This window comes from Ipomoea nil, unplaced genomic scaffold (genome assembly GCF_001879475.1).
Source record: "Ipomoea nil cultivar Tokyo-kokei standard unplaced genomic scaffold, Asagao_1.1 scaffold0805, whole genome shotgun sequence".
In the NCBI taxonomy this organism is placed as follows: Eukaryota; Viridiplantae; Streptophyta; class Magnoliopsida; order Solanales; family Convolvulaceae; genus Ipomoea; species Ipomoea nil.
The window spans coordinates 2,606,218-2,633,356 of NW_017617233.1; the positions used below are offsets into that span (position 1 = coordinate 2,606,218).

At 34.4% G+C, this 27,139-nt stretch overlaps 5 protein-coding genes across 11 annotated transcripts; 4 read left to right on the plus strand and 1 right to left on the minus strand.

Annotated features, from left to right (window-relative positions):
• The first annotated feature begins 37 nt into the window (after window positions 1-37).
• On the plus strand, window positions 38-4,648 carry LOC109177509 (methionyl-tRNA formyltransferase). The gene is made up of 12 exons (XM_019326877.1): window positions 38-246; window positions 329-391; window positions 799-933; window positions 1,144-1,246; window positions 2,398-2,468; window positions 2,563-2,667; window positions 3,002-3,035; window positions 3,285-3,385; window positions 3,626-3,685; window positions 3,748-3,951; window positions 4,062-4,204; window positions 4,335-4,648. Exons 1-11 carry the CDS (start codon window positions 112-114, stop codon window positions 4,173-4,175), a joined length of 1,125 nt encoding a protein of 374 aa, XP_019182422.1. The 5' UTR covers window positions 38-111; the 3' UTR covers window positions 4,176-4,204; window positions 4,335-4,648.
• A 1,935-nt stretch (window positions 4,649-6,583) lies between these two features.
• On the plus strand, window positions 6,584-7,692 carry LOC109177624 (heavy metal-associated isoprenylated plant protein 21-like). The gene is made up of 3 exons (XM_019327036.1): window positions 6,584-6,850; window positions 6,992-7,067; window positions 7,208-7,692. The coding sequence occupies exons 1-3, from the start codon at window positions 6,779-6,781 to the stop codon at window positions 7,498-7,500; spliced, it is 441 nt and encodes a 146-aa protein (XP_019182581.1). The 5' UTR covers window positions 6,584-6,778; the 3' UTR covers window positions 7,501-7,692.
• A 7,516-nt stretch (window positions 7,693-15,208) lies between these two features.
• Window positions 15,209-18,389, minus strand: LOC109177520. 6 transcript variants are annotated; one of them, XR_002053598.1, is made up of 4 exons: window positions 18,213-18,389; window positions 17,180-18,006; window positions 16,990-17,065; window positions 15,209-15,494 (listed from the first exon to the last, which is right to left on the minus strand). XR_002053598.1 is itself a non-coding variant. In XM_019326892.1 (3 exons), the coding sequence occupies exons 1-2, from the start codon at window positions 18,340-18,342 to the stop codon at window positions 17,219-17,221; spliced, it is 918 nt and encodes a 305-aa protein (XP_019182437.1). In that variant the 5' UTR covers window positions 18,343-18,389; the 3' UTR covers window positions 15,210-15,532; window positions 17,180-17,218. The 6 variants fall into 6 exon arrangements, 2 of the variants coding, with proteins under 2 accessions (XP_019182437.1, XP_019182436.1); XR_002053597.1 differs by having other exon boundaries at window positions 15,209-15,532; XR_002053596.1 differs by lacking the exon at window positions 15,209-15,494 and adding an exon at window positions 15,584-16,146.
• Window positions 15,691-16,775, plus strand: LOC109177571 (heavy metal-associated isoprenylated plant protein 37-like). Its single transcript, XM_019326958.1, has 3 exons — window positions 15,691-15,729; window positions 15,816-15,891; window positions 15,997-16,775. The coding sequence occupies exons 1-3, from the start codon at window positions 15,691-15,693 to the stop codon at window positions 16,773-16,775; spliced, it is 894 nt and encodes a 297-aa protein (XP_019182503.1).
• A 788-nt stretch (window positions 18,390-19,177) lies between the features above and the next one.
• On the plus strand, window positions 19,178-19,899 carry LOC109177538 (uncharacterized protein At1g66480-like). Of its 2 annotated transcripts, none has more exons than XM_019326918.1 (2): window positions 19,178-19,283; window positions 19,344-19,899. In XM_019326918.1, the coding sequence occupies exon 2, from the start codon at window positions 19,359-19,361 to the stop codon at window positions 19,836-19,838; it is 480 nt and encodes a 159-aa protein (XP_019182463.1). In that variant the 5' UTR covers window positions 19,178-19,283; window positions 19,344-19,358; the 3' UTR covers window positions 19,839-19,899. The 2 variants fall into 2 exon arrangements, with proteins under 2 accessions (XP_019182463.1, XP_019182462.1); XM_019326917.1 differs by having other exon boundaries at window positions 19,184-19,283; window positions 19,338-19,899.
• Window positions 19,900-27,139: the final 7,240 nt, after the last annotated feature.

Genomic DNA, 27,139 nt, shown 5'->3' on the forward strand with positions numbered 1-27,139 from the left:
ATAAAATGTGAAAAGGTTTCTCCTTACATTTCTACCCTTCTCTTTCGGATTGACAAAAATAAGAACGGACGGGAAAAAAAAAAAAAAGCGGGGCCGCGGAAGAGTAAGAGGATGATGCTATCGTCGTCGGTGATGATACGGCGGTTCTGCTGCTTCACCGCCGCATCTTCTTCTTCTACTACTACTACTTCTGCCGTGAAGTCCATTTCTAAGAAGAATCGACTTGTCTTCTTAGGTTCCCCTCAGGTAGACGCTACTACGCCATTATCCTATTCCATGCATCTCAGTATTTGCAGATAGATGATATCACTGGTAATGCATCTCACAGGTATCTATACCAGTTCTCGATGCTTTATTCGATGCATCAGCCGTCCCTGACTCCTCAGTTGAGGTATTGGTTACACACTTATTTCTCAGTTTTATACTGGTACTTCTAAGATTCGAATTTACAGTGAATATCATGAACTATGCTGGATTTCTCTAACCAATTTTGCTTATGTTCCACTCAGCACATTTCCTCGCTGTTTGCTTATATCAATTTTGATTCGTTACACTTTTTACCGACTTCTAGGTTGGTTGTGCATCTGAGTCAATGATGGCTTTGTGGTATTTATCAATGCCGCATGAAATTCCTGTAGTCTTAACTTCTAGTTTGATGATAACTGCTGGATGTGTTAAAATAAGTAGTGCCTCATCAATTTATTTCGTTCAGACATAGTTATGAACATGTGGTTCATGAGTTGAGTTTTAGTATTGAAGATTGTGTAAAAAGTGAAATTGGGGGATATTGGTGCTCAGGTTACAGCAATTGTCACTCAGCCTCCTTCTGGAAGAGATAGAGGAAGGAAAATTATGCCTTCACCAGTTGCACAGCATGCTCTTGAACGAGGCTTTGCATCTGATTTGATTTTCACGCCCGTGAAAGCTGGTGAGGTAATTTTGATTTTCAATGTGTTTTGCAAGCATGTATTCTCTTTTTGATGATGCAAAATTTGTGCTGAGTTTTCTATTACTCTGCTTTCTCTTATTGATAAGTGTTAGATCTCATAGTATGCCTTGGATGATGAAGATTCTTTTTCATTTAGCAATTGACAGTACTAGATTTTACGAGGACATTGTATAAGTTAAGTTTCTTTATTTCAGGAACCCTTTCTTTCAAACCTTAAATCTTTGGAGCCTGAACTTTGTGTCACTGCTGCTTATGGGAACATTTTGCCAACGAAGTTTCTAAACATTCCATCGAAGGGTGAGTCAAAATTGCTTTCTATTACTGTACTATGGAGTATTTTGTATATTTAGCTACTCATTGAGTCACTTCCTGAGTTCCTCAATGAAACATCATTGAGTTACTTACTGAGTTCCTCAATGAAACATTCCTACTGTTACACTTTTGTTTCTTTAATTGAGACTTGAATGTGGATGTTTTCCAACACAGAAGCTCTTTTTATGGGGGTGGTGCCGTGGTGGTGTGTGGCTCTAGCCTCTAAGGGAGGAATAGTGGATTTGAACTCCTAACTTGTTCTCCCCTTGACTAGGTCATTGGCCAACTCTAGAGCATGCCTTCCTAACTAGAATACAAGCTAATGTCATAACATAACTCTTGAAGGACATATTTTGGCTGCTTTCAATTGATTCCAAAAGGACCAAAAATGAATATAAATCTCTTTCATAGAAGATTTGAAACATGCAATAGTTTGTTTGGTGAAAAAATGCTTACCTAGTACATAGATGTTTATTACCTTTCACAATTAAAACTCACTTCTCATTTTCCATGAGTGTTCCTGTGGAGCTCCTCTGATATGGTGAATGAATTGTCTCCATGATTTAAATACTTTACTAGCTTTTGCTTTTGTGAAAACTACTTTGACTTATGGTTGGAGCCAAAGAATGGCTAGGGGTTTTCTCCACTCTTCATTTGCTACATTCTGAAAATGTTGCTGTATAGACATTACTTCATTGAAGTCCTTATCTAGATCCAGGATGAGCCCCATTATGTTAAAAATTCCTGACACTGGCATCGCTCTTGTCAGTTCAAAAACTTTTTACTCTTAATGATGAGTGGCATTTCAGCCAATTGACTGGCATCTTAAGTATTGCTGATTAATGATAGAGATGGTCCTAAAACGAAATGGAAAGTGTAGTTAGTAAAGGAAAAAGAGAAAAAATTTGCAATAAAGCATTAAAGCGTACATCGATAGGGTTTCAATAGACTATCTTAGTATCTAATTTACTTTAAGACATGATGCTTTTCTTATATGATTGGTAATTCTCTCCAAGTTTACCCATTTATTCAATTTTAGAGAAAAAGAGCTATTGAATATTTTATAATGCTTGTATGTCTTTCGCAACTGCCCAATATTGTTTTTCGGTTTGACCAATCTTGTAATTATCTTTTAGGAACTGTCAATGTACACCCAAGTTTGCTGCCTTTATACCGTGGTGCTGCCCCTGTTCAAAGAGCACTGCAGGTTCGTTTCTCATGAATATTTAATGACAGTATCTAAGTGCATTTGTATTTTAGATTTAGTTTTTAATTGTAGTTTTTGAATATTATTTCTTCAGGATGGTGTGAAGGAAACAGGGGTATCATTAGCATATACTGTCCGCCAACTTGATGCTGGACCAGTTATTGCCTGTGAAAAAGTGGAAATTGATGATAAAATAAAGGTCTCATGATTTTTTCTCTCTTTTCCTGTGTTTCCCCTTTTTCTTTGCATTATGAATCTGAAACCTATTTCCACTCTGTGACGCTGAATTTTTGTCCAATGTTGAAAAGTAACAGTGATTAACTTTAATGAGATCTTTTTCCTTCCTGTTTGGGGTGTGACAAACCTGTTCATTGTTATGGGATCTTTTGAATTAGAGTACCGTTCAGTAAACTTCAATTATTCTTGCATATTACTAACATTATCTATACAATTACTCCATAAGTTTTACCAAAATTCATTTTTTGGGTTAATTTTTTTTTTTCTAGACTGATGATTTAAATTTCTTTTTGCAGGCTCCAGAATTACTTGAGCTGCTCTTTGCTCTAGGTCACTTTCTTTATATTTGTTTCTTATTCGTGCTTTTTATAAGTTGGCACCTGATGATAAGCATTCATTTTCTTTTGATTTATTGCTATTTTAAAGTGAAGCTTTCAGATATACAGTTTACCATCCCTGGACTAATTTATTACAAAAATTTTTATTTTTAATATTCAACATTCTATACGGTCTTTCTCAAAGCATTGCTATCAGATGTTAATAAGCAGCTCTGAAATGTTGATCTATGATAATATGTAGGGTCCAAACTTCTAATCCAGGAGCTTCCCTCAATTTTTGATGGGTCAGCTAGGGCAAAAGCACATGCCCAAGATGACTCTATGGCTACCCTGGCTCCAAAGGTATATAACCTTTAGTGGAATTAGTTACAATAATGGAAAGTCACTGTAAAAGCAAGAAAAGCTTTACGAACAGAGTAACTTTGTAAATATTTATTTGAGAATTTAATATATCTGTATGCATGAATTACATATTAGAGCTGCTATCTTCAAGTTGAGTGTGATGTCTGAATGTGGTGCTTGTAAAATTCTTTGGGTTACATAGATATAAGATGGTTAGGTGATTTTTGGCTTGTCCTGCAGATAAGTCCTGATGAGTCATGGCTATCCTTTGATGAAGAAGCAATAGTCCTTCACAACAAGGTATGCTCATAATTTTTCTGTTGATTGCGGAGCAATCAATGACATGCTATCCTAGCTTTTAGGTTCGAGCGTTTGCAGGGTGGCCCGGAACTCGAGCCAGACTTGCGGTCGTTGATTCCAAAAGTAATCAGACTAGCATTGTAGAACTGAAAATCATCACCACGAGGGTTTACAACAGCAGAATAGCTCAGGATGGTGAAGCCGATGACCTGTTCTTCAGTAAAGGATCACTGATAGTTCCATGTGGTGGGGGCACAGCACTTGAAGTGAGGAATCTCGTCCTTTCTCTTTCCAATTCCTGTTACAAATTGTGCTTGGTATTTAACAATGGTTGTAGACTTGTATCTTTAACTGCAACCATCAATTTTACATTCAGGTACTGGAAGTTCAGCTCCCAGGCAAAAAAGCGGTAAATGCAACTGCATTTTGGAATGGTTTGCGAGGCCAAAGACTTAAAAAGGCGCAATTACAGAGCAGCTCATGCACATAATAAAGACGCACAATGGTTAAAAACACATTGTAAGTTCTTACTGCACCCACTCTCAAGTCTAACCTGATGAGATTTCTCCCATTTATTGCTTTTTTTTTTTTTTTTTTTTTTTTTTTTTTTTGTGGAAAAAGTCTGATATGGTTTTCAAATATGCTATAGAAAGCAACTGGAACATGCAAATTGAAGGCTTGCAAATGAAATAATGCTGATTTATTTGACCACAAAACGAGTTTTGGGAAGTTTCAGATGTGGGAACGTTTTCAAAACAAGGAAGCAGAACTGTTAAGAGTTTTTGTGCATCATAGTTTATTGATACTGTGTCCGTCTGTTTTATTATTTTATTTTATGTTGTCTAAGAATGCACCGAAATGATGAGTATATGCGCAAATGGGGGCATAAAGTCCAACCAAAAACTGAAAGCAATTGGTGGCAGCGAAGGATAGAATCAGACGACACAACACAATTATTGAATCGATTGGCATATAATTAAATGGATTAAAGCAAACCCCACACCCACTTAATGAAAATGAAAGCAAACACAAAAGTGCTTTACAACATATATCCCAATATTCATACATCCATTTTCTTAAATAATAATAATAATACCTAAAAGCATTGTTGGGTACTCATGATTTCACGGCACATTAGCCTTCTTTGTGGGCTCTATTTTTCATTAAATTATTTTATATTTATTTCAATGCACATTATTCTTTTCTTCACTAGATATTTTATTAGTACATATGAACTTAGTAATCTAACCCTCTTATAGGGTTTTAGAATTCAATGGCAGATATAGATAACAATTTATATTATAGCTTTAATGATCTACATTTTTGACTCTTGGCATATCTAGTTTAAAAGTTAACTAGTTGAAAGTTTAAAAACTGCTAGCTATCTTATTTTGAAAGGCTATTTCAGATAGTGTTTCAAAATAAGATATTATTTGGGAAAATGGCACTTTTTCCCCCTGAGTTATATACATATAGTATTTTTTCTCCCTAAATGATTGAAGTGGCTGTTTTCCCCCCTGAAATGTTAATTGGACATATTTACCCTTAAACTAAATATTTAATTTATTTTTTTTCTCCAACAAATTATGACCATAATTTGGTTCAAACTAAACAAACACTATAGCAACCAAACCGAAATATTCCAATTACAATTTAGAATCGAAATTCGATATTTAGAGTTTGTTAAAATCGTGAACCGGAACGGACGGTTCATGTTCCGAACTGAAGAAATAAAATACATTTATTGTTGAATTTAGACTATTTTAAAATAAAAAATATAATTTTAAAATAAAGACGGTTCAAAATCGCGAATCAGATCCGGAACCGCCGATTCACGGTTCAAGATTCAATTTTTTTGATACGTAATTTTAATAAATTGACATTTAAATATTGGGTTCTAGATCTGAATTATAACCGTAAACTATTAATTCGATTGCTTTAGTATCCGGTTCAATTCAAACCGAACCGTGGTCATCCCTACGTATACGCAATAATTTGTTGGAGTAGTAAAATAAATAAAATGTTTACTTTAAGGGTATAAATGTCAATTTAATATATCAGGGGGGAAAAAACACCACTTTTAGAATAATTGAGGGGGCTAATGTGCTTACCTAAATAATTGAGGGGGAAAAAGTGCTATAACTATATAACTCGGGTAAAAAGTGTCATTTTCCCATATTATTTTAAGTTTTCTATATTTTACCAAACATAGCTAACTTATTTGTAGCTTATAAAATAAGCTATAAGCTCTATCAAACATAACATTTATCTAATTTTGAAGCAATATTAAGACTTTCAAAGTGGATAGCCAGACATGATATGTTTTCTTAGCAGTGTGCATAGTGAAATCGATAGTTGTGTTAATTGAATGGCTGATTTATATGGTGAGTCAAAACTTGGTTGACATATTTAGTGATTATGTTGAAATGAGTTGGTTTGGGTGCTGTAATAAAGGCCCTGTTTGGTAAAAAAAAAAAAAAAAAATAGCCTATAGGTCAATTTTGACTTATTTGACCACTATTAATTGTTTGATTTCGTTAAAATATCAATATAAATGTTTGGTTAATTAGCTTTTTGCAACTCAAAAGGCTAAAATTCAAAAATCTACTCTAAGCAACTTTTTTAATTAGCTTTTTGAGAAAAAAATTATACCAGCTATCAGCTAACAGCTAATTTACCAATACTTTTCTACAATCAGTTAATGTTATCAACTATTTATACCTTCTAATTAACCCAATCAGTTAATAGCTATCAGCTAACAACCATTTTACCAAACATGGCCAAAGTATTTTCCAGACTACCCAGTTAAATGTTTAAAATTAAAGAGTAGGGCAAATGTGTTATATATTTGGGCTCCAAAATAAAATTAGCCATCGAAAGTTAAAGTCCCACAAAGCCACAAATCACCTTATTATAAACCACTCCAACTAGCAATGGGTGTCACAGACCCACCACCCACCGCCCCAACACACACCCAAAATTCTTGTCTTTGATCCCTGCTCTTCTTAAGCTCTCTCTTCATCTCACCATCTTGTTTGCTTTAATTTGCTTGCCACTCAAGAGAGAGAGAGAGAGAGAGAGAGAGAGGTGAAAATGGGAGCTCTGGATTATCTCTCAAACTTCTGCACTATCACCACCAGAAGAAAGAAAAGGAAACCAATGCAGGTACGCTAGCTAATTTCTATGTCGTATTATATATATATGTTTGTGATTTTGTGGTTATTATATATGCTAGACGTATAGTACTAGATCTTCATACGCCCGCTTCTTTTCACTAGAGTAGAGTTGGGTTTTCTTCTTTCTCAGACAGTTGAGATAAAGGTGAAAATGGACTGTGATGGGTGTGAAAGAAGAGTCAAGAATGCTGTCAAAAACATGAAAGGTGCAGTTTATGTTTTTTTTTTTTTTTGGATAAACGACACCATAGAAACTTGCATTAAATTAGGTATATAATTATCCGACAAGATAAGGTTTGTAATTAGGTATGTAAATTAATGTTTGGTAAATTGAGTGGTTAATTAGGTGTGAAAAGTGTGGAGGTGAACAGGAAACAGCACAGGGTGACAGTGAGTGGGTTCATAGATCCAAAGAAGGTACTTGGGAAGATAAAGAGCACCGGAAAAAGGGCAGAAATGTGGCCATATGTACCCTACAACCTCGTCTACTATCCTTACGCCTCTCAGGCGTACGACAAGAGAGCACCTTCTGGTTATGTTAAGAATGTTCCGCAGGCATTGCCTCCCCCTAATGCCACTGAAGAACGCATCACTTACATGTTCAGTGACGACAACCCTAACGCTTGTTCCATTATGTAATCTCACTGTGCATGCATGCATGGGAATCAAGCTACCTTATTAGCAGCTAGATCGACCATGTTTTTTTTTTTTTTTTTCTTTTTTTGAATGACGAGATCCAGAAATCTTATCTGCAGCTATTATCAGAGGGTGTGTACTGGGTAAACTCCACTTGTGGTATTTGGCAAGATTTCCATAGTTTGTACTCCTCCACTTGCTACTTATGCAAAAGTTTTTATTGTGCATTTCTCCTAAAATTAAATTACTCCCAATTAAGAGTTAATTAATTGGCACCCACTTGAATGATTAAATTACTCCGCACGGATTTAGTTCAATGGTTCAGTAGGCAGTATTTGAGAGAAGAGACCAAGATTCGAACTTCAGTTGCAGTGTAGAGATTGTGCCAAAGTGGGCATCCTTTGTGCGCATCACAAATGTTCTGATTCTGGATGGTATTTAATGTCACACATTTAATTTTTACTAATACTCTCTTAGTTGAATCCATCGAATAAGATCCACAAAAACTTAATTGGCAACCTTATTCCTTACTATCAGGAGGCTGAAATCCCAAGAAAAGAAAGAAGAAATCAGAACTCAGAAGTCATGCAAATTAAGTCTCTTTTACAGTAAAAAACAAATTTAATTCAGTTATGTATGCACATCGAAAGCATCATGGTAGAAGTGGAATGGATTACAATATTCTGATGAGTGGTCTATAACTATATATACATATTTATTAGCGTTTAGAAATTAAGTTTGAGTAGGTGTTTCAGTTTTTCTTAGGAATGTAAGAGCTATTCCCAGCGGACTTGGTATTAATTATTACCAAAATTTCAAAAAGTTAAGGGAAAAGGGTAAAATTAAATAGGTCCATAAACTTTACTAAAATAATCAATTAATCTTTAAATTTTTAAAAGTTGTAATAAACTTATCAACATGTTATTTGAAAGCATTGAAGTCCAGAAATCGATTGCAACCTGTAATTACATGTTACTTAGAGTTCCGATAACTTTTTCGGCAATAATTACTCGCGATTGAACGATCGCCGGTCGCGTTTGGAGGAGGCGACCAACTGGTCTGCTTCATCCTTCACCTAAAGTTGCAAATTTATGTACCCGAATGTGTAAATTTATGTATTTTAAGTTATACAATTTTGCACCTTACAATTAAAGGTATGCACTTTATGGTGCAAATTTATGCACTTTAAGGTGGAGATTTATGCACCCGAGTTTCTAAGTTATGCACATTACAGTTTAAACATGTGTTCAAGTGCAAAGTTATAACACTAATTTTTAACTTTATGCACTTAAAGGTGCAAATTTATGCATTTTAAGTTATACAGTTATGCACCTTACACTTAAAGGTGTGCACCTTAAGGTGAAAAGTCATGCACCTTAGGCCATCCCATTAGTGCATTTTGCACAGTTTTTTAAAATAAAATAAGTGATGTGGATGAGAGAAGGTGAGGAGAGAGAAGATTATAGTTCCTCCTATAAAGAGTGGGTTTTTTGTGCGTCTCAAAGCACAGCAAAAGAGAAAATGAAGCGCAGTAATGCGCATTGCACATTGGCTATGGCGCCCAACCTAGGGCACACGCCGGTTGGCACGTCAGTACGTATATTATTTAACTTTTCCTGTGTCAGACCACTATTTTTTTTTCTTCTTCTTCTTCTCTTTCCTTCTCCTCTCTTCTACTTGGCACCACAAAAATCACCACAAAAATCTCACTATTGAGGATGCCTTATGTTGCAAATTTATGCACCGAAAATTTAGATATAGAGAAAGAAGAACAGAGATTTGAAAATGAAACATGCGAAGAGTAGAAGGCGGTTAACAAAAACGTTTATAGATATTAGGAAAAAGACAAAAAAAAATGTGCGTCTTTTTGTCCATTCGATCAAGATTAATTTATTATAAAGATCTCATCTTATTTTTTACTTGTGAGATTCTTTACATGTGAATCTTCCCATATATGTATAAATAAATAATTTAACTACTCCGAATTATTTTAAATTTTTAATTGAGACATAATATATCATTTAATTTAATACTAAAACTAATCCCTATGTCATAAATTTGAATATTTGCATCATCTAACACTGTGGATTGATGCTGAACATTGATGTGTGGCCATTGGAGTTGATTAATGGCTGTTTAACTTTATTTAAAAAAAAAAAAAAAAAAAAACTTTTTTGACTCGAACTTCAATAAGTAGCAATGAATATAGCCATATAGGTGCTCTTCAGAAGCTTCTTCAACTTTCCAGTGTTTTAAATGCTACTATACACTATACACTATACACTGCCTTTCCTATTTTACCACCCTGACTGAACACTATTCATTTATACCATTTAGGGGCCATTTGATTCAGGTCATCTTAGATTACCTAGGTAATCTGAATCTGGTAATGTTATATTACCTTGTTTGGTTCAAGTTATAAGATTACCTGGTAATGTTATATTACCTGAAAGCTGATGTGGCGATAATATTTCAAGGTAATGTGATTACCTTCATTTTTTTTAGGTAATCTTAGATTACCTTGAACTATTCCAACTTTGCCAATCCTTATATAATAATAATAATAATAATAATAATAATAATAATAATAATAATAATAATAATGAAATTAATATATGTTTATATAATTAAATATACATGTGTATATTTATATATTTAGTTTGTTTTTTTTTTTTTTGTTGAGAACATATTTAGTTTTTTTTTTTTTTAATATTTAAGCATTGATATACATTCATACATATAAATAAATACACACACATTATATATATATATATATATATATATATATATATATATATATATATATATATATATATATATTTATTTATTTATTTATTTAAGGACATTATTGTAAATTGATCTATATAACCTAAAATATAACCTTGAACCAAACAAGTTAATATTATATTACACCATCCAAACCAAACACACAAGGTAATCTTACATTCCCAACATCTCACATTATCTTCCAGGAGGTAATCCTATTACCTGGGGTAATCCAAGATTCCGTGAACCAAATGCCCCCTTAGTGTCTTTCTTGTAGGAGTTTTGCATCAAACTTTTACATCAAAAAGGTGTTTTAAACTCTCACCCTATTACTAAAATAGAGTTTCAAATACAACTGCACAGCCACTACACTATTGCTTTAGGGGCTTAGGCTTCTCAGTTCCAGATTTCAAGTTCCAATCCATAAGGTTCTAAGTTTGATTCTTTGTGAAAATTACATATTGACCTTCTTGATTTGAAACGGTCATCAATGAACTTTTTATGGTCTCTTGTCGACTAAGGTCAAAAACATGTATACTTTAACTAATTAAATACACCTTCAATTAGTAGTTGATTTTTTCATTAATCAAAATATAGATGCGACTTGCTATAATTGAGCAACTTAAAGTTTTCTTTAATTATAAACTCATCATTAATCCATATCATTATCTTCTTCTACTACAATCACAATCAACGTACCACTCATTATTGACTTTTTCACCCTTATCTTTACTACAATATAAATTGCTCAAGATCTCAATGAATATTGAGTTATAATTGCGATGAATATCAATATCTACTTTATTAGTAGCTTATTAGCTAGATAGTGCACTTTACCGTGGTTGCAATCTAGTAAAGTTTATGGCATGGCTGATGTGCAATTAATTAAATATATATCCAACAGTTAATATCATTTTTATCAACCTCTCAATTATAATTTTTTTTTTTTTTACCCAAAGGTATCCCTCCAGCCGATAGCCAGAAGACTAATCCACCGTCCCTACTGTCAGCACACTAATGGCCTGTTTGGTTGGGCGTAATTTGACTGTAGTTGAATTGCAATTCAGTGAAAGCCACAATTACACCGTTTGGTTTGAGGGAATTACAATTCCACATAATTGCAATTCCCCCCTTTTGCTGAATTGCAATTCATGGGCACACCCTATGAATTGCAATTCGGTGGTTGGGGGAAAAGGAAAAAGGGATGAAATGACAAAAGTACCCTTAATTATTACTACTATTATTATTACACAAGGACATTTTAATCTTTATATCACTTCTTTCATTCCCTACCCAATAATTCTATTCATCCCAACCAAACAATGTAATTTGAATTTCTACTTTATTCTCACCTTATTCTTTTCACACCGAATTACAATTCCTTTCCACCCTAATTCCTTACTCCCAACCAAACGTCCTATAAGTGGTAGGGGACTGGTCAAATGGTTTGCTCCAACTATAATATAATGCAATCAACTATTAATTTAATTACTTTTGATCTTTTTTCTTTTTTTAAACCAACCAAATCTAACCCAAAATTTTCACATATGAAAACGGCAAATATTGATAAAAGTGATAACGTTTCAAATATTTTGAACTGAATTTAATCAATTTTAAAAATTATCTCAAAGCTTTGATTTACACAAAAAATTATCATCGTATCTACATGAAAATATATTATGAATGAAACATTGAAGTCCACCTTGTGTCCCCTAATCGAAAAAATACAACATGTATGTTGTTTGTATCTGACTAATAATTCAAATCAAAAAAATTAACAATACATATCATTTATATAAAGTTAAACTTAGAACTTTATAATTATAAAATTAATTCTTCCATCACCTCTACTTCTCATTGCCAAAGCTGTTTCCATAATTTTTGGCTTTCTCTTCTGGATGAGGCAAAACCGGCCATATATATTATTACTGTTGAGTAGAATTATTTTACATATCGGATCTTATCCTAAATCTTGGCTTTGCCACCGTATTTACCTGCACCCACTAACTCGGAATCCAAATAAAGTAATATCCATGGTGTATTATTGTTATTTTTAATCGGAATATTATAAACCCACTCTAATCAATACTTTTATGCCGAGAATGTCTTATATCATACTATCTCATATATATATATATATATATATATACATATATATATATATATATATATATATATATATATATGGGGGTGAGCACATGTATATGAACAGGATCAGAACTAATAGTTTTGTGAGAACGTGCAAATTAACGTTGTTCATTCATTTAGAATTATCAAGAGCTGAAAATTTTAAAAAAAAATGTGATGATATTTTTGTAACTATAACGGTGCATTTAAACACTCTAATAGTGCATCTGCATACAATTGACAGTGCACTCATATGTATGCACCGTTAGTTATTCACGAGTACACTATTAAATATTTTCAAATTCATCGTTGTAATCACAAAAATATCATCGTATTTTTTTCATTTTTCATTAATTTTTAGTCATTAATCATCCTAAATGAACATATGAAATTAGCCTTCACATTTGTATAGGACTACTAATTTTCATTTTAAGTATGACTTTTTATATACGCATTTGAAGCTTAAAAAGGAATCAATGTAACCAACCATGCATAAATCAAGTGCAACTAAACGCGTTGCCGACAATAATGCGAATAATTAAATACTACGTAGAATTTTGCATTGAATAGAATATAAAGTGACACGTCAAAATAGAATTGAACAAAAACCATCTGTGTGCACCATAGCACAAACCCAACAACTTGGTGTGTGGTTGATTGAAAATGATTTATTCATCCTTTATCTTTAAACAAAGATCAAGGTTGGGTTTGATACTTGACTTTAAGCTTGGTCCAATAAAGATGCCTAAAATTCAGAGGGTGGATCAGTCATTGTACCGACGGTGGAAATCCTGGATTACAGTACAAAAAAAAAAAAAAAAAAACAGATCATGAGTTTGATTCTTGTCAACACTTTCTTGGTCGAATATTTCTATTGATATTTACCTCTCTTGTCGCAGAAGCGAGGTTTATTTTCAAATAATGGTTGTGATTTCCCTCGTCATGTGGAATAGGTATAAATACCTCACAAGGGGCTCATTTGTAATCCACCCAAAGAAGGAATCCAAGAAGGAAGCAATAAAGCTCTCAAGTACTTTTGCGATATTCTTGCCTACTTGTTTTTCTAGCCATTCTACCGATTACTTAGCATACTTTCGAGGGTCAAACGAGAGGCTGACTTGACTATTTAGAGGGGAAAAATAGTTAAGGCCGCACGTGACTTCGTAAAGCTAAGAGAAACGAGTCCGTGACAGTTTGAAAAAGAAAAAGAGAAAAGAAAAACAGTAAAATGCAAATTAAAACTATAAAGTAGTTGAGTATTATATAAAATATGACGTAAGCACATTGATAATAAATTAAAGCTAGCTTTATGATAATCTTGCTACTTAAATACGAACTTTTCGCATAAAGCAACAATATTTATGTTGTGACGGTCCAACTACGAAACTTTCATTGATTTTGCTTATTTTACGCTAATTCAATCGTATAATTTATCAATGTGTGATATACACACACAAGCATATAATCGAACCATGAGCCGGTGTCTGTATTAAGAACATCCTAGCCCCATGTCGCCGCACCAAAGATAATATATGCACTAAACTCCAAGGGAACGACGTGTTTTTTCCAATAATTCTCACTAAATTCCAATCCCTTTATATATATATATATATATATATATATATATATATATATATATATATATATATATATATATATATATATAGGGATGAGTTTTGTTGTGAAGATAGCTTCCCGTGCGGTTGTACCGTTAACACAAAAAGACGCACGTTAAGCATTAAAATAGTGCACTTTAAGTACACAAATCACGCACCTTAAGCACACAAACGAAGCACCTTAAAAATACAAACCACGCACCTAAAGTTTTAAAATGGCACACCTTAAGTACACAAACCGTGCACCTTAAGAACACAAATCACGCACATAAAGTTTTAAAATGGCATACCTTAAGTTTCAACAACTGATGCACCTTAAGCATACAAATCACACACCTTAAGAAGAAAAACAATGCACCTTAAGAAGGAAAATCACGTATCTAAAGCTTTACGCCGACGCACCTTAAGTTTCAACAACTAACGTGCCTTAAGCACACAAACCACGCATCTAAAGCTTTAGATCGACGCACTTAAGCTTTCAACACTGACGCACCTTAAGCCACACAGTACAAAAACCACTAACCTTAAGCACAAAAATCACGCACCGTAAGAAGAAAAACCACACACCTTAAATTTGACCTAGATGCAAAAAGATCAAATTGTCACCGCGTTTTTTTTAATCATTGTTAATCCTGGACGTTGATTTAGATAAGATTAATGGCTCAAATTTAATTACAAGGCACTAAATTATATATATATATATATATATATATATATATATATATATATATGGGATGGTCGCCTTCTCTCACTGAAGAAACCACTTGTTGCCTCTCTGGTGTGAGAAGACAATTAGTCGCTGGTGGCTTTTAAAAAAAAAAAATTGTAAATGGCACCGAAATTTTGTCAGAGGATTACTGGAATCTTAGCGACCTGTGATAGCAAATCACTAACTAATTTTTGAGTTTCATTACACCTAAATAAAATGTTCATGAATTTAAGTAAAATTTGATGGCCCATTTCACCCTTTTCCCAAAATGATTTCGATTTGTTCCAAGTTGTAATGTGGGTAATTAACTTCAGCCCATTAAAACTTGGAAGATTTTATTATATTAAAGCCCAGTCCAATATTGGACTATGGCCCAATGTGGAGCCCAATAATCCCTCTTGTCTTGGATACCAAGAGCATCATTCAAAAACAAGAGTTTTATGAAATATAAAAAATTAAAATTAAAAATTATACAAAATTGTTAAAAAAAAAAAAAGAAGAAAAAAGTGGAAAATGAAGTATTGATTTGACAATGAACAAAATGAGATTGGAGAGAGTATTAATCTTTTCTTGGAAAAAGAAAAGTTTGGAACCAAGTGCCTTGTGCTGCTGCCATAGGATCAAGTAGTTTTGATGTAACTAGGATCCTTTCACACACAATGCCTGTTTCTGAAACTCCTGTAAGTCGAGCTGTCAATCCAAAATCTCTGACCATTGGTCAAATCACACTTTTCTGCTCTCTCCCACACAAACAAACACTGCCATTTTCCAGTCCTTCTCTGTATTGTAAGAGGTACAACAATTCATGGATATATTACTCACTGTTATTTGAAGAGGACAAAAAACATAAGAAGTTTGAGAAATAGTGTGGCAAAATAATGTAATATCATTGCAGTATAAACAAGCTAAAAGTAGGGAGAAGCAATACACCCTTCATTTGCCAAAAGAGAACAAAGCAACTAAACACTGCTAGCAATGTCTGCTATTGATGAAATTGAGCTTCTGAAGATTCAGGTCACACTCACATTCCCTTCCTTTAACATTTGCCTCTCTCATTCTTTCTGTAACATGTTTCTGTCTTTTTCTTCTTGTTCTTGCAGACCCATGTTCTCAAAGTTCAGATTAACTGTGCAGGGTGCAGGAAGAAAGTGAAGAAACTCCTCAAGAAGATTGAAGGTATGAAACCTTCTTGTTCCATCTTCCATGTTTTACTTTAGTACTCTAGAAAAATGTCATTCTTTGATTGCCTAAACTATAGTGTTGTGTGGGGTTTTTACTCAGGGGTTTACCAGGTGAGCATGGATGTTGAAGAGCAGAAGGTTATAGTATCTGGGAATGTTGATGCTGAAATAGTGATCATGAGGCTACTCAAATCAGGCAAACATGCAGAGCTTTTGTCACTTCAAGAACTGGCAAACCAAGAAAAAGGATCTGAATACAGGGATGGTGAGTACCAGAACCCAGAGCTCCTCAATGGTGATTACCACAACATGGAACTTCTTAAGTGGCTGAGTGATGAAAACTACCAGAACCAAGTTCACAGCCAAATCAACAGTGTCAGGGCATCCAAGAGACAGCCTATGTTACCCCAACTCTATGAGACTCTGGGCAATGAAAAGCCATTTAAACAGAGTATGGCATTTGAGTCCCAGGAAGGAGAAAGAGACGAGAAGTTTTCTACAACAATGGAGATGGATAATCCACATGTACATCAGGACTATGCAAGCATTGTGGGAAGAAAGGAGAATTCCATGATGGATTCCCTAGGTCCCAAATCTAACTTTCCCTATTTTACTACTATGGAAGGGAAAGAACATCCAGAGTTAGCTGGTCAACAATATCATTATCCACCATACAACATGATGAATAACATGCAGGTGTACCAGTACAGGAATCCATCTCCCATGACAGTGAACCCCTATATGCAGAGAATGCATCCCATCGAACACATGGACAATGTGTACATGAATCAACCAAGGATGGTGATGGATCATAAATTTGACATGGTTCCACCTATCGGCTACTGGCAGAACATGAACATGAATAGCTACCATATTTGAGTAAATTGATCACCCCGTCCCAGTTCGAGTCTGATAAGACTATCAATAGCAGTAACATTATATCAAATAAAGCATCCTAGTTCGAGTATGATAGACTATCAATAGCAGTAACATTATATTATATAAAGCATCCTAGTTTGAGTCTCATAGACTATCCATAGCAGTAACATTATATTATATAAAGAATCAGTCTTTGGGTGTTTATTGTACCTACCAAGTATTCTCAAATTAAAGCTGAAACACTTTTCTGCATTAAATTCTACAAATGCCAGCTCCATTTCTTCAATCACCTTAAAGAGATAGAGAATCAAGGTTAATGTTCAAGGATTTTCTTCTAGACAAAGATAATCTATGCATGCTTGTTGAAAATGGAATGATCAAAGACAAGGATAGGACATTCATACCTACAAAAGTTTGGATGCCAAGAAAAGGCTACAACTTAGCTAGCGTTTCTGGGCTTTCCTACGTCTAGATTCTACCTTCTGCCACTTCTTTCTTGGTACCACTTTGCTCTTCGGTTTTAACTTTAGTTCGGGAGAGAACTTATAGTTTGGATCTCTCATACGAGCTTGAATGTCCTTAAAGAACTGCATATTCAACTTCTTAGGTCCCCCCTGCCTGAGTTCAGCATATTCTGGCCCTGAAATGATGTTCTCAAAAGCCCCTATTAGAATGTCCAGATCACTCATGACCTCCCACACATTGATGTACCTACCATCAGGCCCCTTCTTCAATTTCTTAAGGGCATTTTCAACTGCAAGTTTCCTAGCTTGCTTTCCGGGGGATAACTCCTCAGGTTCCTCATCTTTTAAAGCCTCAGAGAGTGTTTGATACTTTGGCTTTTCATCAAACTCAAACAGTTTATCTATATACTCATCACTTTTCTCATTCGGGTACGCTTCTGTAGGAATGTCATCATCATCATCTCCTTCGCTACCCGTCCACAGCGTCTTATCTTCATCACTACCAGACCACACACTTCTTAGCTCATCACTGTCATCTGCATCAATTCGATCTGAGTGTTCTATAGCTCGCTGTTTGGCCTTTCTGATTTCCTTCTTCAAAGAACTTGGTCCATTTTCAGGCTCACTCTCGTCCTCACTTCCAGTCCATAAACAGTTATCCTCATCTTCCATTTCTTTAGCCCAAGTTTTCCTGAATTCCTTGGCTCCAGGTACACGACCCTTAAATAGATCATAGTAACGTCTACTGCGAGCATATGATCGCGATGCTGCAATAAACAAATGGACAAAGCATTACTAAAAATTCAGGCTATATTTTCTACTTCATCAAGAATCTAAATGCTTTCATTAAATTAATTCACACAGTTGAAACCACGGTATAGAAACTGCAGCTATTCAGAGAGTAAAAAGTTTCCATTTTTCTGTGAGGAAAATTGACAAACAGGTAATCCGCGTTCTGAAAGAGGCCGCAAACCTTGGGCTTGAAGGAGATAGGAGAAAGCTGAGCCATTACGAAACGGATTGCCTGCATTGGAGAATCCTTGACTTGTGGCGAATCTGAAGATGGACGGAAGCCATGACAACTGGTAGAGCCTTCTGCCCATAATTTTTCGTTTTCCGCCTAACCAAGCCTTTGCTAGCCAAGTTCCACAACGTTTTTTTTTATTATTTTTATTTGAAAAAAAGTTCCACAACGTTATTATATACGGAGTATATAATAAAAATAATTGTGTATACAGTTAAAAAAAAAAAAAAACTAATTTCAGTTAATAAATTATATACATATTACAATTGATATATTATGTACATATAGTTAATATATTATTGAAATTTTAGTATAAAATAATATTTTTAAGTAACTATTTTGTAGTATAAATATATGTGGGTTCACTTTCGATTTGGACTGGGTCAAAGTAAATCTGCACTCTTTGTAGTGACACAAAGAAATTGATATATTATATGTTCAAAAATAGATAATGAGCGAATGTGAAATTGATTCTCGAAATAGACCAATTTAAGTTGAAAAATGGAGGTGAAAAGACTTGAAAAAACATTTGTCCAAAGTTGATTTGAGCCGTGAATTTGCACCACTATTATATACAAGACCCTTAGGAGTGTGAATTGTATAATATAAATGCTCTCTGTGACCAACATGGTTGGCGTGGTGGTTCAGCACCTATTCCCTTATCACTTAGTGTGTTGACCGTTGAGACGGAAGATTAGTCTTTTGGATTTGTAATCTCAGACTCGGGACTATTATGCACATAATATATTAATTGTGAGTATAATTTGAAGTATATTGTGGTTGATGTTATAATTTGCACATATTTTATTACTCCATACGGTTGGAAAATGAGTTGAAGTGGAGGGCAGGCGACAGGCGTGCCAATGATCGGGGACCATTTAACTTTACTCTCCCACTTATGGATTTGAGGATTTCTGCAAAAGCTAATAATTATGGCCGATCCTTTTGAAAGGGAATGTAAGGCGAGAATACGAGGATAAGCTGTGAATCTCCGTCGTCTCCACTTCTTTGTGGTTTAATGTAAGTGGGAATCTCCAACGTACATATATCTATCAACAATAGATTCATGTTTAGATTCAGATTCAGAGCAGAAAAATGGGGAACAACATTGGAGGAGGAAGCAAGACAGCCAAGGTGATGAAGATGAGCGGCGAAACCTTCAAATTAAGAGCAACAACCGCCACAGCTTTCGACGTTCTCAAGGATTATCCAGGCCACGTGTTGTTGGATTCGGAATCGGTGAAGCGTTCCGGGATCAGAGCGAAGCCGCTGGAGACTCAACAAGAGTTGAGGCCTAAGAAGGTTTACTTTCTCGTAGAATTGCCCAGGTTTCCGGACGAGGAAAGGGCGATGTCTGGCCGCGCCGCAAAGGACCGGCTCGAGTGTCTGATGTTAAAGCGGAGATCAATGTCTGATGTGTCGGCGGCGAGGCAGAGCTCCGGCGGCCCTGTTCAGTTGAAGATTAGGCTGCCGAGGAATCAGGTTGAGAAGGTGATTGGAGAGGGCAGAGACGAAGCCGAGGTTGCTCGCAAAATCTTTCATCTTTGTCTGCAAAACTCTTATGATATATGCTGATCACTATTATCTTGTCTAATCAATCCTCAACCCTCTTTGATAATTAAGATTTGTTAATATATATATATAATCATAATCAGGTTAGAACCAATCTGATTATATATCAATGCAAAATTATATAGGAAATTAAAGGTAAACAAACAATATATAATAGTAGTACTTTCGAGTTCCTCCAGAAAGATTGAAAAACATGGAAATTACATATCAATTTTCAAATTTGATAGTCGTTTAATGTATAGTATAGTCTATTGGGTGATATTAGAAATCATGGATGGTAATAATAAAATTAGTATAGTCTAGTGACCATTTCAAAAGAATTAAAAAAAAAAAAACTCTTAATATAATTAGCTTTAAGCATAATGAATGATTTCACTGTTTTATTCTCCTCCGGGATCATGATTCCATTTACAAGAAAAACCAAACAAATAAACATATAACCAGCACGGGCTTTGTTCAATGATTCATAGACAAATCTAGATGACCAGATTATACTCAAAATAAACAGATTCTTTATGAACACGTATTTGGCCTTATCTGCTGAGTTCTTGTGCGGCTGCCGAGGTGACTAGCTAATTAAGATTCCAGTATAAGATTTCCATTTGAATCATAGGAAATCTTGCCTGAAAAATCCCAGCGTCGACATTTTTCACCTTTAACAATGGTTTTCTTCCATATAGCTCGATCATCGTCATCGTTCTCACGATCCAAAACCCTGTCTTCATCGTCGTTATCATCATCCTCCACTTTCCTCCAAGATATCATTTTAGACATCAAAAGAGCCTTGCTGCTTATACCGCTGCGAAGTTTTATCGGCTTCTTCTCGCCCAGCTTTCCGGTTTGCCTCCGTGACTTCGTCGCCGGCCTTTTAGACCCGCAAAACAAGGCTGAAATGGAAAAAATCGCCATGGTAGAGGTGGTAATAAACTATAGATGTGATTTATGGATTCTGGCAATTCAAACCGGGGTGTGATCGATGATCCTAGTTCGATCTGGCAATTTTTAAGGATTGAGAATTGAAGTGAAACAAGATCGAGTTCAAGGTGGCTATAAATGGAAACGTTAGGTATGGAATGGGATTATGGGAGAAAGGAGCAGAGGTGACTTAAGACTGTGGAGAAGACTACCGAGTGAGGCTTGACTTGACTCACAATTGCAGTCTTCGCTGAAGCTTCTGTTAGAATATAGCGCTACGACGTTACATAATACATCTCTTCCATCTATCCAAAAAAAAAAAAAAGAGTTGGTCCAATAGACACTATTTAGGAGAAAAATATGAAAAAATTAGTGTATATATCTGCAATTCGATCAGTTAATTTTTAGATGGTAGATTATAAATAAAGACACATGATCGAGCTCCAATAGTCGCATTATATTGCAGGAGTTACACCCTACGTAGTGGGTGAGACACTTAGTTACCATGATTTATCCGTCCACTATCCCGTCGAGTTAGTGTGTGGGCCCTGGGGTGAAGAAATTTCTCCTTGGGGGCAAATATATATGAAAAAATTAACTAAAGAGAAAATCTTAATAGAGAAAAAAAACTTGTTCCTTATTAGTCTAAAATCAATCTCTACATTAAATTTCATAGTATTAAGTATGTAATACTTCCAATTATATTATATTTATGATCATAGTTATGATTAAATCATATCATGCCTAAATTTAGGGGATCACAAAGTGGATTTGACGAATTTAGTTAACAGATCAGAGCGGATTTGATGGATCGTTATAATATTTCATCTTTCAAAATTGAACTGTTGATCATAGACCACCCTTTTTTACTGCAAATTACACTAATTACTGCTAATCTGTTATAGATTTTCTAATTACGGTTAGAGCTAATACTCAAAATAGTCCTCGACTATAGTGGTTTTACTCGATTTCGTTCTATATGACTTTGGTGACCTAATATAGTCCCAGACTTTTGTATTTTTACTCACTATAGTCCTCCGTTTGTTAATCCGTTAAGTAGGTGTTAACTAGAAGGTCAATTTTGTAATTTCATATGTATTCCACACAATTCATACGTATTCCACAATGTTTATACATTCGTATCTCAATTCCTTTATGCATATATTCATACAGTAGGCTTGCAAATGTACGCAAAAAAAAAAATACAATAGGCTTGCAATGTTGGAGTCCGGCGGTCGGCGATTGTCCCGCGACTGTCATCCTCCTTAGCTGATCTCACCCACTAGATTCTCTCATGCCTCTATTATCTTCACTGCCGAAAAATTGTTCATCGTGATATCAAACCCTCCAATTTGCTCATCAATTCTCAGCGTGCCGACGGAGGACTATATTGTCGCGGGACAATCGCCGACCACCGGACTATTTTGAGTATTAACTCTTATGGTTATTTATCATGGTCCATTTGTCATAACTCATAAAGTCATAAGTAATGACTTGGATTAAAAGTTGAAATGCACTGTGGTGTAGAGTGTAGACTCGTGGTTGACCCGTAAAGTTTAGTGTAAAAAGAAGATTGTATGACTGAGTAAAAGATTGAAAACCAAGCAATCTTTGTTGACCACTTTTTTTAAAAAAATACTCCGTAATAAATTACCAGCCAAGTTTAATTAGTGTGCGGTTTGACATTTTTTTTAAAAATAATACCAGTAAAACGAGAAAGTCTTTTCACACCACCTATTTTACTATTTGCACCACTTATATAATAGGTCAAATCACTTTATAGGTGGTGCTAATTAAAAAATATTATTTGCACCAACATCTTTAATGTGGTCAAAGACTATATATATATATATATATATATAGGGCCGGATTTTAGGCTGTGCAAGCTGGGCTACCGCACAGGGTCCCCAATTTTAGAGGGGCCCTAAACTTTAGAGGTCCAATATTTAATTTTTACCTAAATAGTTTAGAAATAAAAATTCAAAGTTTTCAATTAAACTTAAATGGTTTCATGAAGAGATGGTAAGAATGTGCATTTATTGTATTTTAACTTGGAGGTTAAAAGTTCGAAACTTACATGTATTAGTTTTAAAAATTATAATTTTGGTAGGGCCACAATTATTTACCAGAACAGGGCCACTAAAACTTAAAATACGGCACTATATATATATATATATATTTATTTATTTATTTACAATTAAATTATTAATTTGTTAAAAAAAGGATAAACTCCTCGCCTTCTCCGGTGAAAAGGCGATGGACATACCTTCTCACTGGAGAAGGGGAGAAGGCAACCCAGAGGTCGCCTTCTCACCGGAGAAGGCGACCCATATAGCCTTCTCAGGTGAGAATGCAGCCCAGTTGCCTTCTCCGATCTCACCGGAGAAGGCATGATTTTTTTTTTAATGAATTAAATTTTGAATTAATTAATTATTATTTAAACTTAATAAATGTGATTTAATTAAGGTGGTGAAATGTCCGGATGCCAAAGCTTCCTAAATCTACTGAAGCGAGGAATACTAGGATCAGAGCGCTAGCATCCCTTGCTCTCTATCGATTGCTCACTGCCGTCTCATCCGAACAAAAAAAGGAAGAAGGGGGCATACTTCCCTCCGTCTCAATGTGACCATCGATAGCTTTGTCTATTTCAATAGAATTCTCGGTCCTATCTTTCTCAATTCATCGATCGACGGCCACCCTACCTACTTTTAATGATAGATATAAAAGGTGGAAGAGGGAATCAACTAGGAACTGGAATCTCAAATAGCATTTTGACCACCCATTAGGCTATTTGCACCACCTATGTATTTATTATAAGTTTTTAACTTTTTATACTTTCAATTTACTTTATACCCCATTTTGGTCAAAGGGTGGTGCAAATAGCAACACCCCAGTAAAAAACCTCGCAAACCGCCGTGGGGTTGCCTAATAGTCTAATACTAAAGTCATGATTGTTATATTGATGCCCTTGGGATTGGGGATTCAATCTTTTGGGAAGAATGATTATTATATTGCGATTTTTATAAAAAATTGTTGAAAAAAATAGCATAAAATGACATTTTAAGTAGCTATTTTGTGGTACAGTTATTAGTGGGGTCCACTTCAATTTAGGTCGTGTCAAAGTGGATTCGATTTGGGAGGCAACAAATAAAGTTTTAAGAAAAGAGTGTTTCGTTCGTGTTTTATCGGTTCAAGTAAGCGGGATTATGTTTCAAACAGATAAATTCCTTATTTTGTATATATACTGGTTGGAATTATAATCTTTAAGATTATAAATTCCATTGGTTTATATATATATATATATATATATTATATATATATATATATATATATATATATATATATATATATTTCAAAGTAGAATGCAGGATCGCGTTCAGTGTAGATTGTCCGTCAAGGAGAGAACTGAGAACCATTCAGCGCGCACCACACGTCCAGGTGCACCTATAGTTATAAGTGTTTGGAAAAAATGTAAGCCACCCATTAATTATGTGGTTCATGTTAAATCATGATTTAACATTTACCACAAATTAATGAGGTTTAATTTCGTGAAACGGAACGGCCAATTCATTTTCCGAAATAAAAAAATAAAATACATTAATAGTTGAATTTAGACTATTTTAAAAATAAAAAATAAATTTTTAAAAGAAAGTTCGAACCAACAGTTCAAACTGGATCCGGAACCGTGGACTGGCGGCTCAAAATCAAAATCAAATCACGATCATATATACTTATATGTGAGAATCATAATAAATGCGAAAAAGAACATACACAATTTGCAAATATTGTAATTCTAATTTTAAGTTAATGATAGTAGTTGTTCCGATTTGAACCGGTGATTTACGGTTCAGGATTCAATTATTTTGTTTCATGATTTTAATAAACTGAAACAATCCAAATAATGAGTTCTGGTTCTAAATCATAACCGAAAACTTTCGATTTAATTGTTATAGTGTCCAGTTAAGTTCGAACCAAGTCTTGAGCATCCGTATGTATAAGCAATAATTTGTTGAAGAAGCCCTCATGGGTAGCTCAATTGGTCATAGAGGTGAAACTTTGGAACAATGACCAGGGATCGAGTCTCACCAGCGGCAGTGTGGGAGCAACCTCTCAAAGTGAGGGGGTTTCTTAAGTCTGTCGGGCCGGGGTTCAGCTTCCTTTTGGAAGAATAATTTGTTGAAGAAAAATAAATAAAATGTTTATTTTAAAGGTAGAAATGTCTATTTTAATATATCAGGGGAAAAAATCGTCACTTTTAAATAATTGGAGGACTAATGTGAACACATAAATAATTCAGGAGAAAAATGTGCTTTTAATATATAATTTAGAGAAAAAATGTCATTTTCCCTTATTATAATTTAATGACACATTATTTAAAGAATTTTTTAATAACACTTCATAACGAAGTAATTATCGATATCTGAGCTGAATAGTTTAAGGCATAATTCATGGCAGGTCTCTTCATTGGACTGTTGGAGAGTTGATCATAGAGCAGAGAGCATAAACAACTTTTTATCTGCTTATTTATTATACTTTTTTCCCCTTGTTGATTAACCTTAACCCCAATTGAATCAAACAGTTAAAAAATAATTTATTTTATTTTAAAAAAATTATTTTAGGGTCAGTTTTCTTCTTTGTCCTCTTCTTACCGTAATCTATTTGCTATATTAGGCGGTGAAGAGTTGCCGGAGAGGATAATAAAAATAGAGCAAATATCAAATTTGGTCCCATGAATATTAGTAAAATGACAGTTTTGGTCCACATGTTTAATTCCTATCAATTTTTATCCATGACTATTGTTTTAGTACCAATTTTCATCCACAATTATTGTTTTAGTGTCAAAATTAATCACGCTGGTCACCCTTTCATTTAAGACATGTCGAAATATGAAATTATTAAGGGTAGTTTCGTGTTTTTCAAATTAGGATCCCTATTTGAGCATGAATAAAGGGATTTAAGCCCTAAGATCTATTTCTTTATTCGCAGTTTTCCTCCTCAAATTAAGGTTGGATGAGGAGGAGAACTGCGAATTGGGATCGATCTTCGGGCTTAAATTCATTTATTTATGCTCAAATTGGAATCTTAAGTTGAAAGGGACGAAAATGCCCTTAGTAGTTTTAGATTTCAGGATGTCTTAAATAGATGGGTGTCCGACGTGACGAATTTTGGTAAAAAAATAATTGTCGTGGATTAAAATTGGTACTAAAACAATAGCCGTGGATGAAAATTTGTAGGAATTAAACATGTGGACCAAAACCGTCATTTTGTTAATACTCGTGAGACCAAAATTGGTATTTGCTCAATAAAAATATAGAAGAAAATGTCAAAAAAGTTTTAATTGGAAAGGGTAAAAGATATCATTTATTTAAAATAATAAGGATAAAGATGAAAAAAAAGAGTTAGGAAGCTCCTAACTTATTTTTGAATCCCTATCTAAAGTAGTTTTTAAAAATAAGTTCTTATTTTAAGCTACTAGCTTATTTTCGAAACATTACCAAACAAAGCTTATAGCTTATTAGTAGCTTAAAATAAGTTATAACATTCTAAATAAGCTCAGCCAAACAGAGTCAATTTGTGCCTCTATTTATGAGGGTTGATCAAGAGTTGGAAATTAAAGAAAAAAGAAAAATATGGTGACTATTCAAGAGTGCAACAAAAACAGGAAGAAACAAGCATCTTGTGGTGGTCTTTAAATGCTTGGCCAAAACCTTTGGTAGCTATGTTTTCCTTCCAAATCGTGTAGTCATTCATGGCTCGCAACATTTTGACTCCATGTCCATAGACAATCACTTCTGATCCTTTGCTTAGCAAGACCCATCCTTCAATTGTTGTATTCTTGCTTTCATATGTCAATAATTTTTTGAGCACTGGTAAAATTTTTGCCCCCCACCCCACCCCACCCCACCCCCTAATTTTGAGTAAATATATAGGTATATATTATTATAATATGGATAAATTACACTTTTGGCCCCCTTCCTAATTTTTTTTTTAAAAAAATCTATTATGTATATATTAAATGAACTCGAAAGTTACACTTTTCGTCCCTAAGTTATGGAATAATTGTAAAATTCGTCCATAATTGTTGGTCGTGTTCACTTTTCGTCCCTAAGCTATAATTGACATTGCAAATTTCGTCCTTTTAATAACAGGTTGTGGTCACTCTTCCTTTCTAAGCTATACTTCGTTCCTAATGTTTTGTTAGTAAAGGAACGAAATTTGCAACATCAATTACGGAGTATATTTTAGGGACGAAAAGTAAGCATGACTAATATAATAATTATAAATTATTCAATTACCCTATAACTTAGTGATTAAAAGTATAATTTTTCCTCTTTTTTTTTACTATTGTATAATTTTTGTGTCATGTAAAAAATTCAAAAGTAATGTTT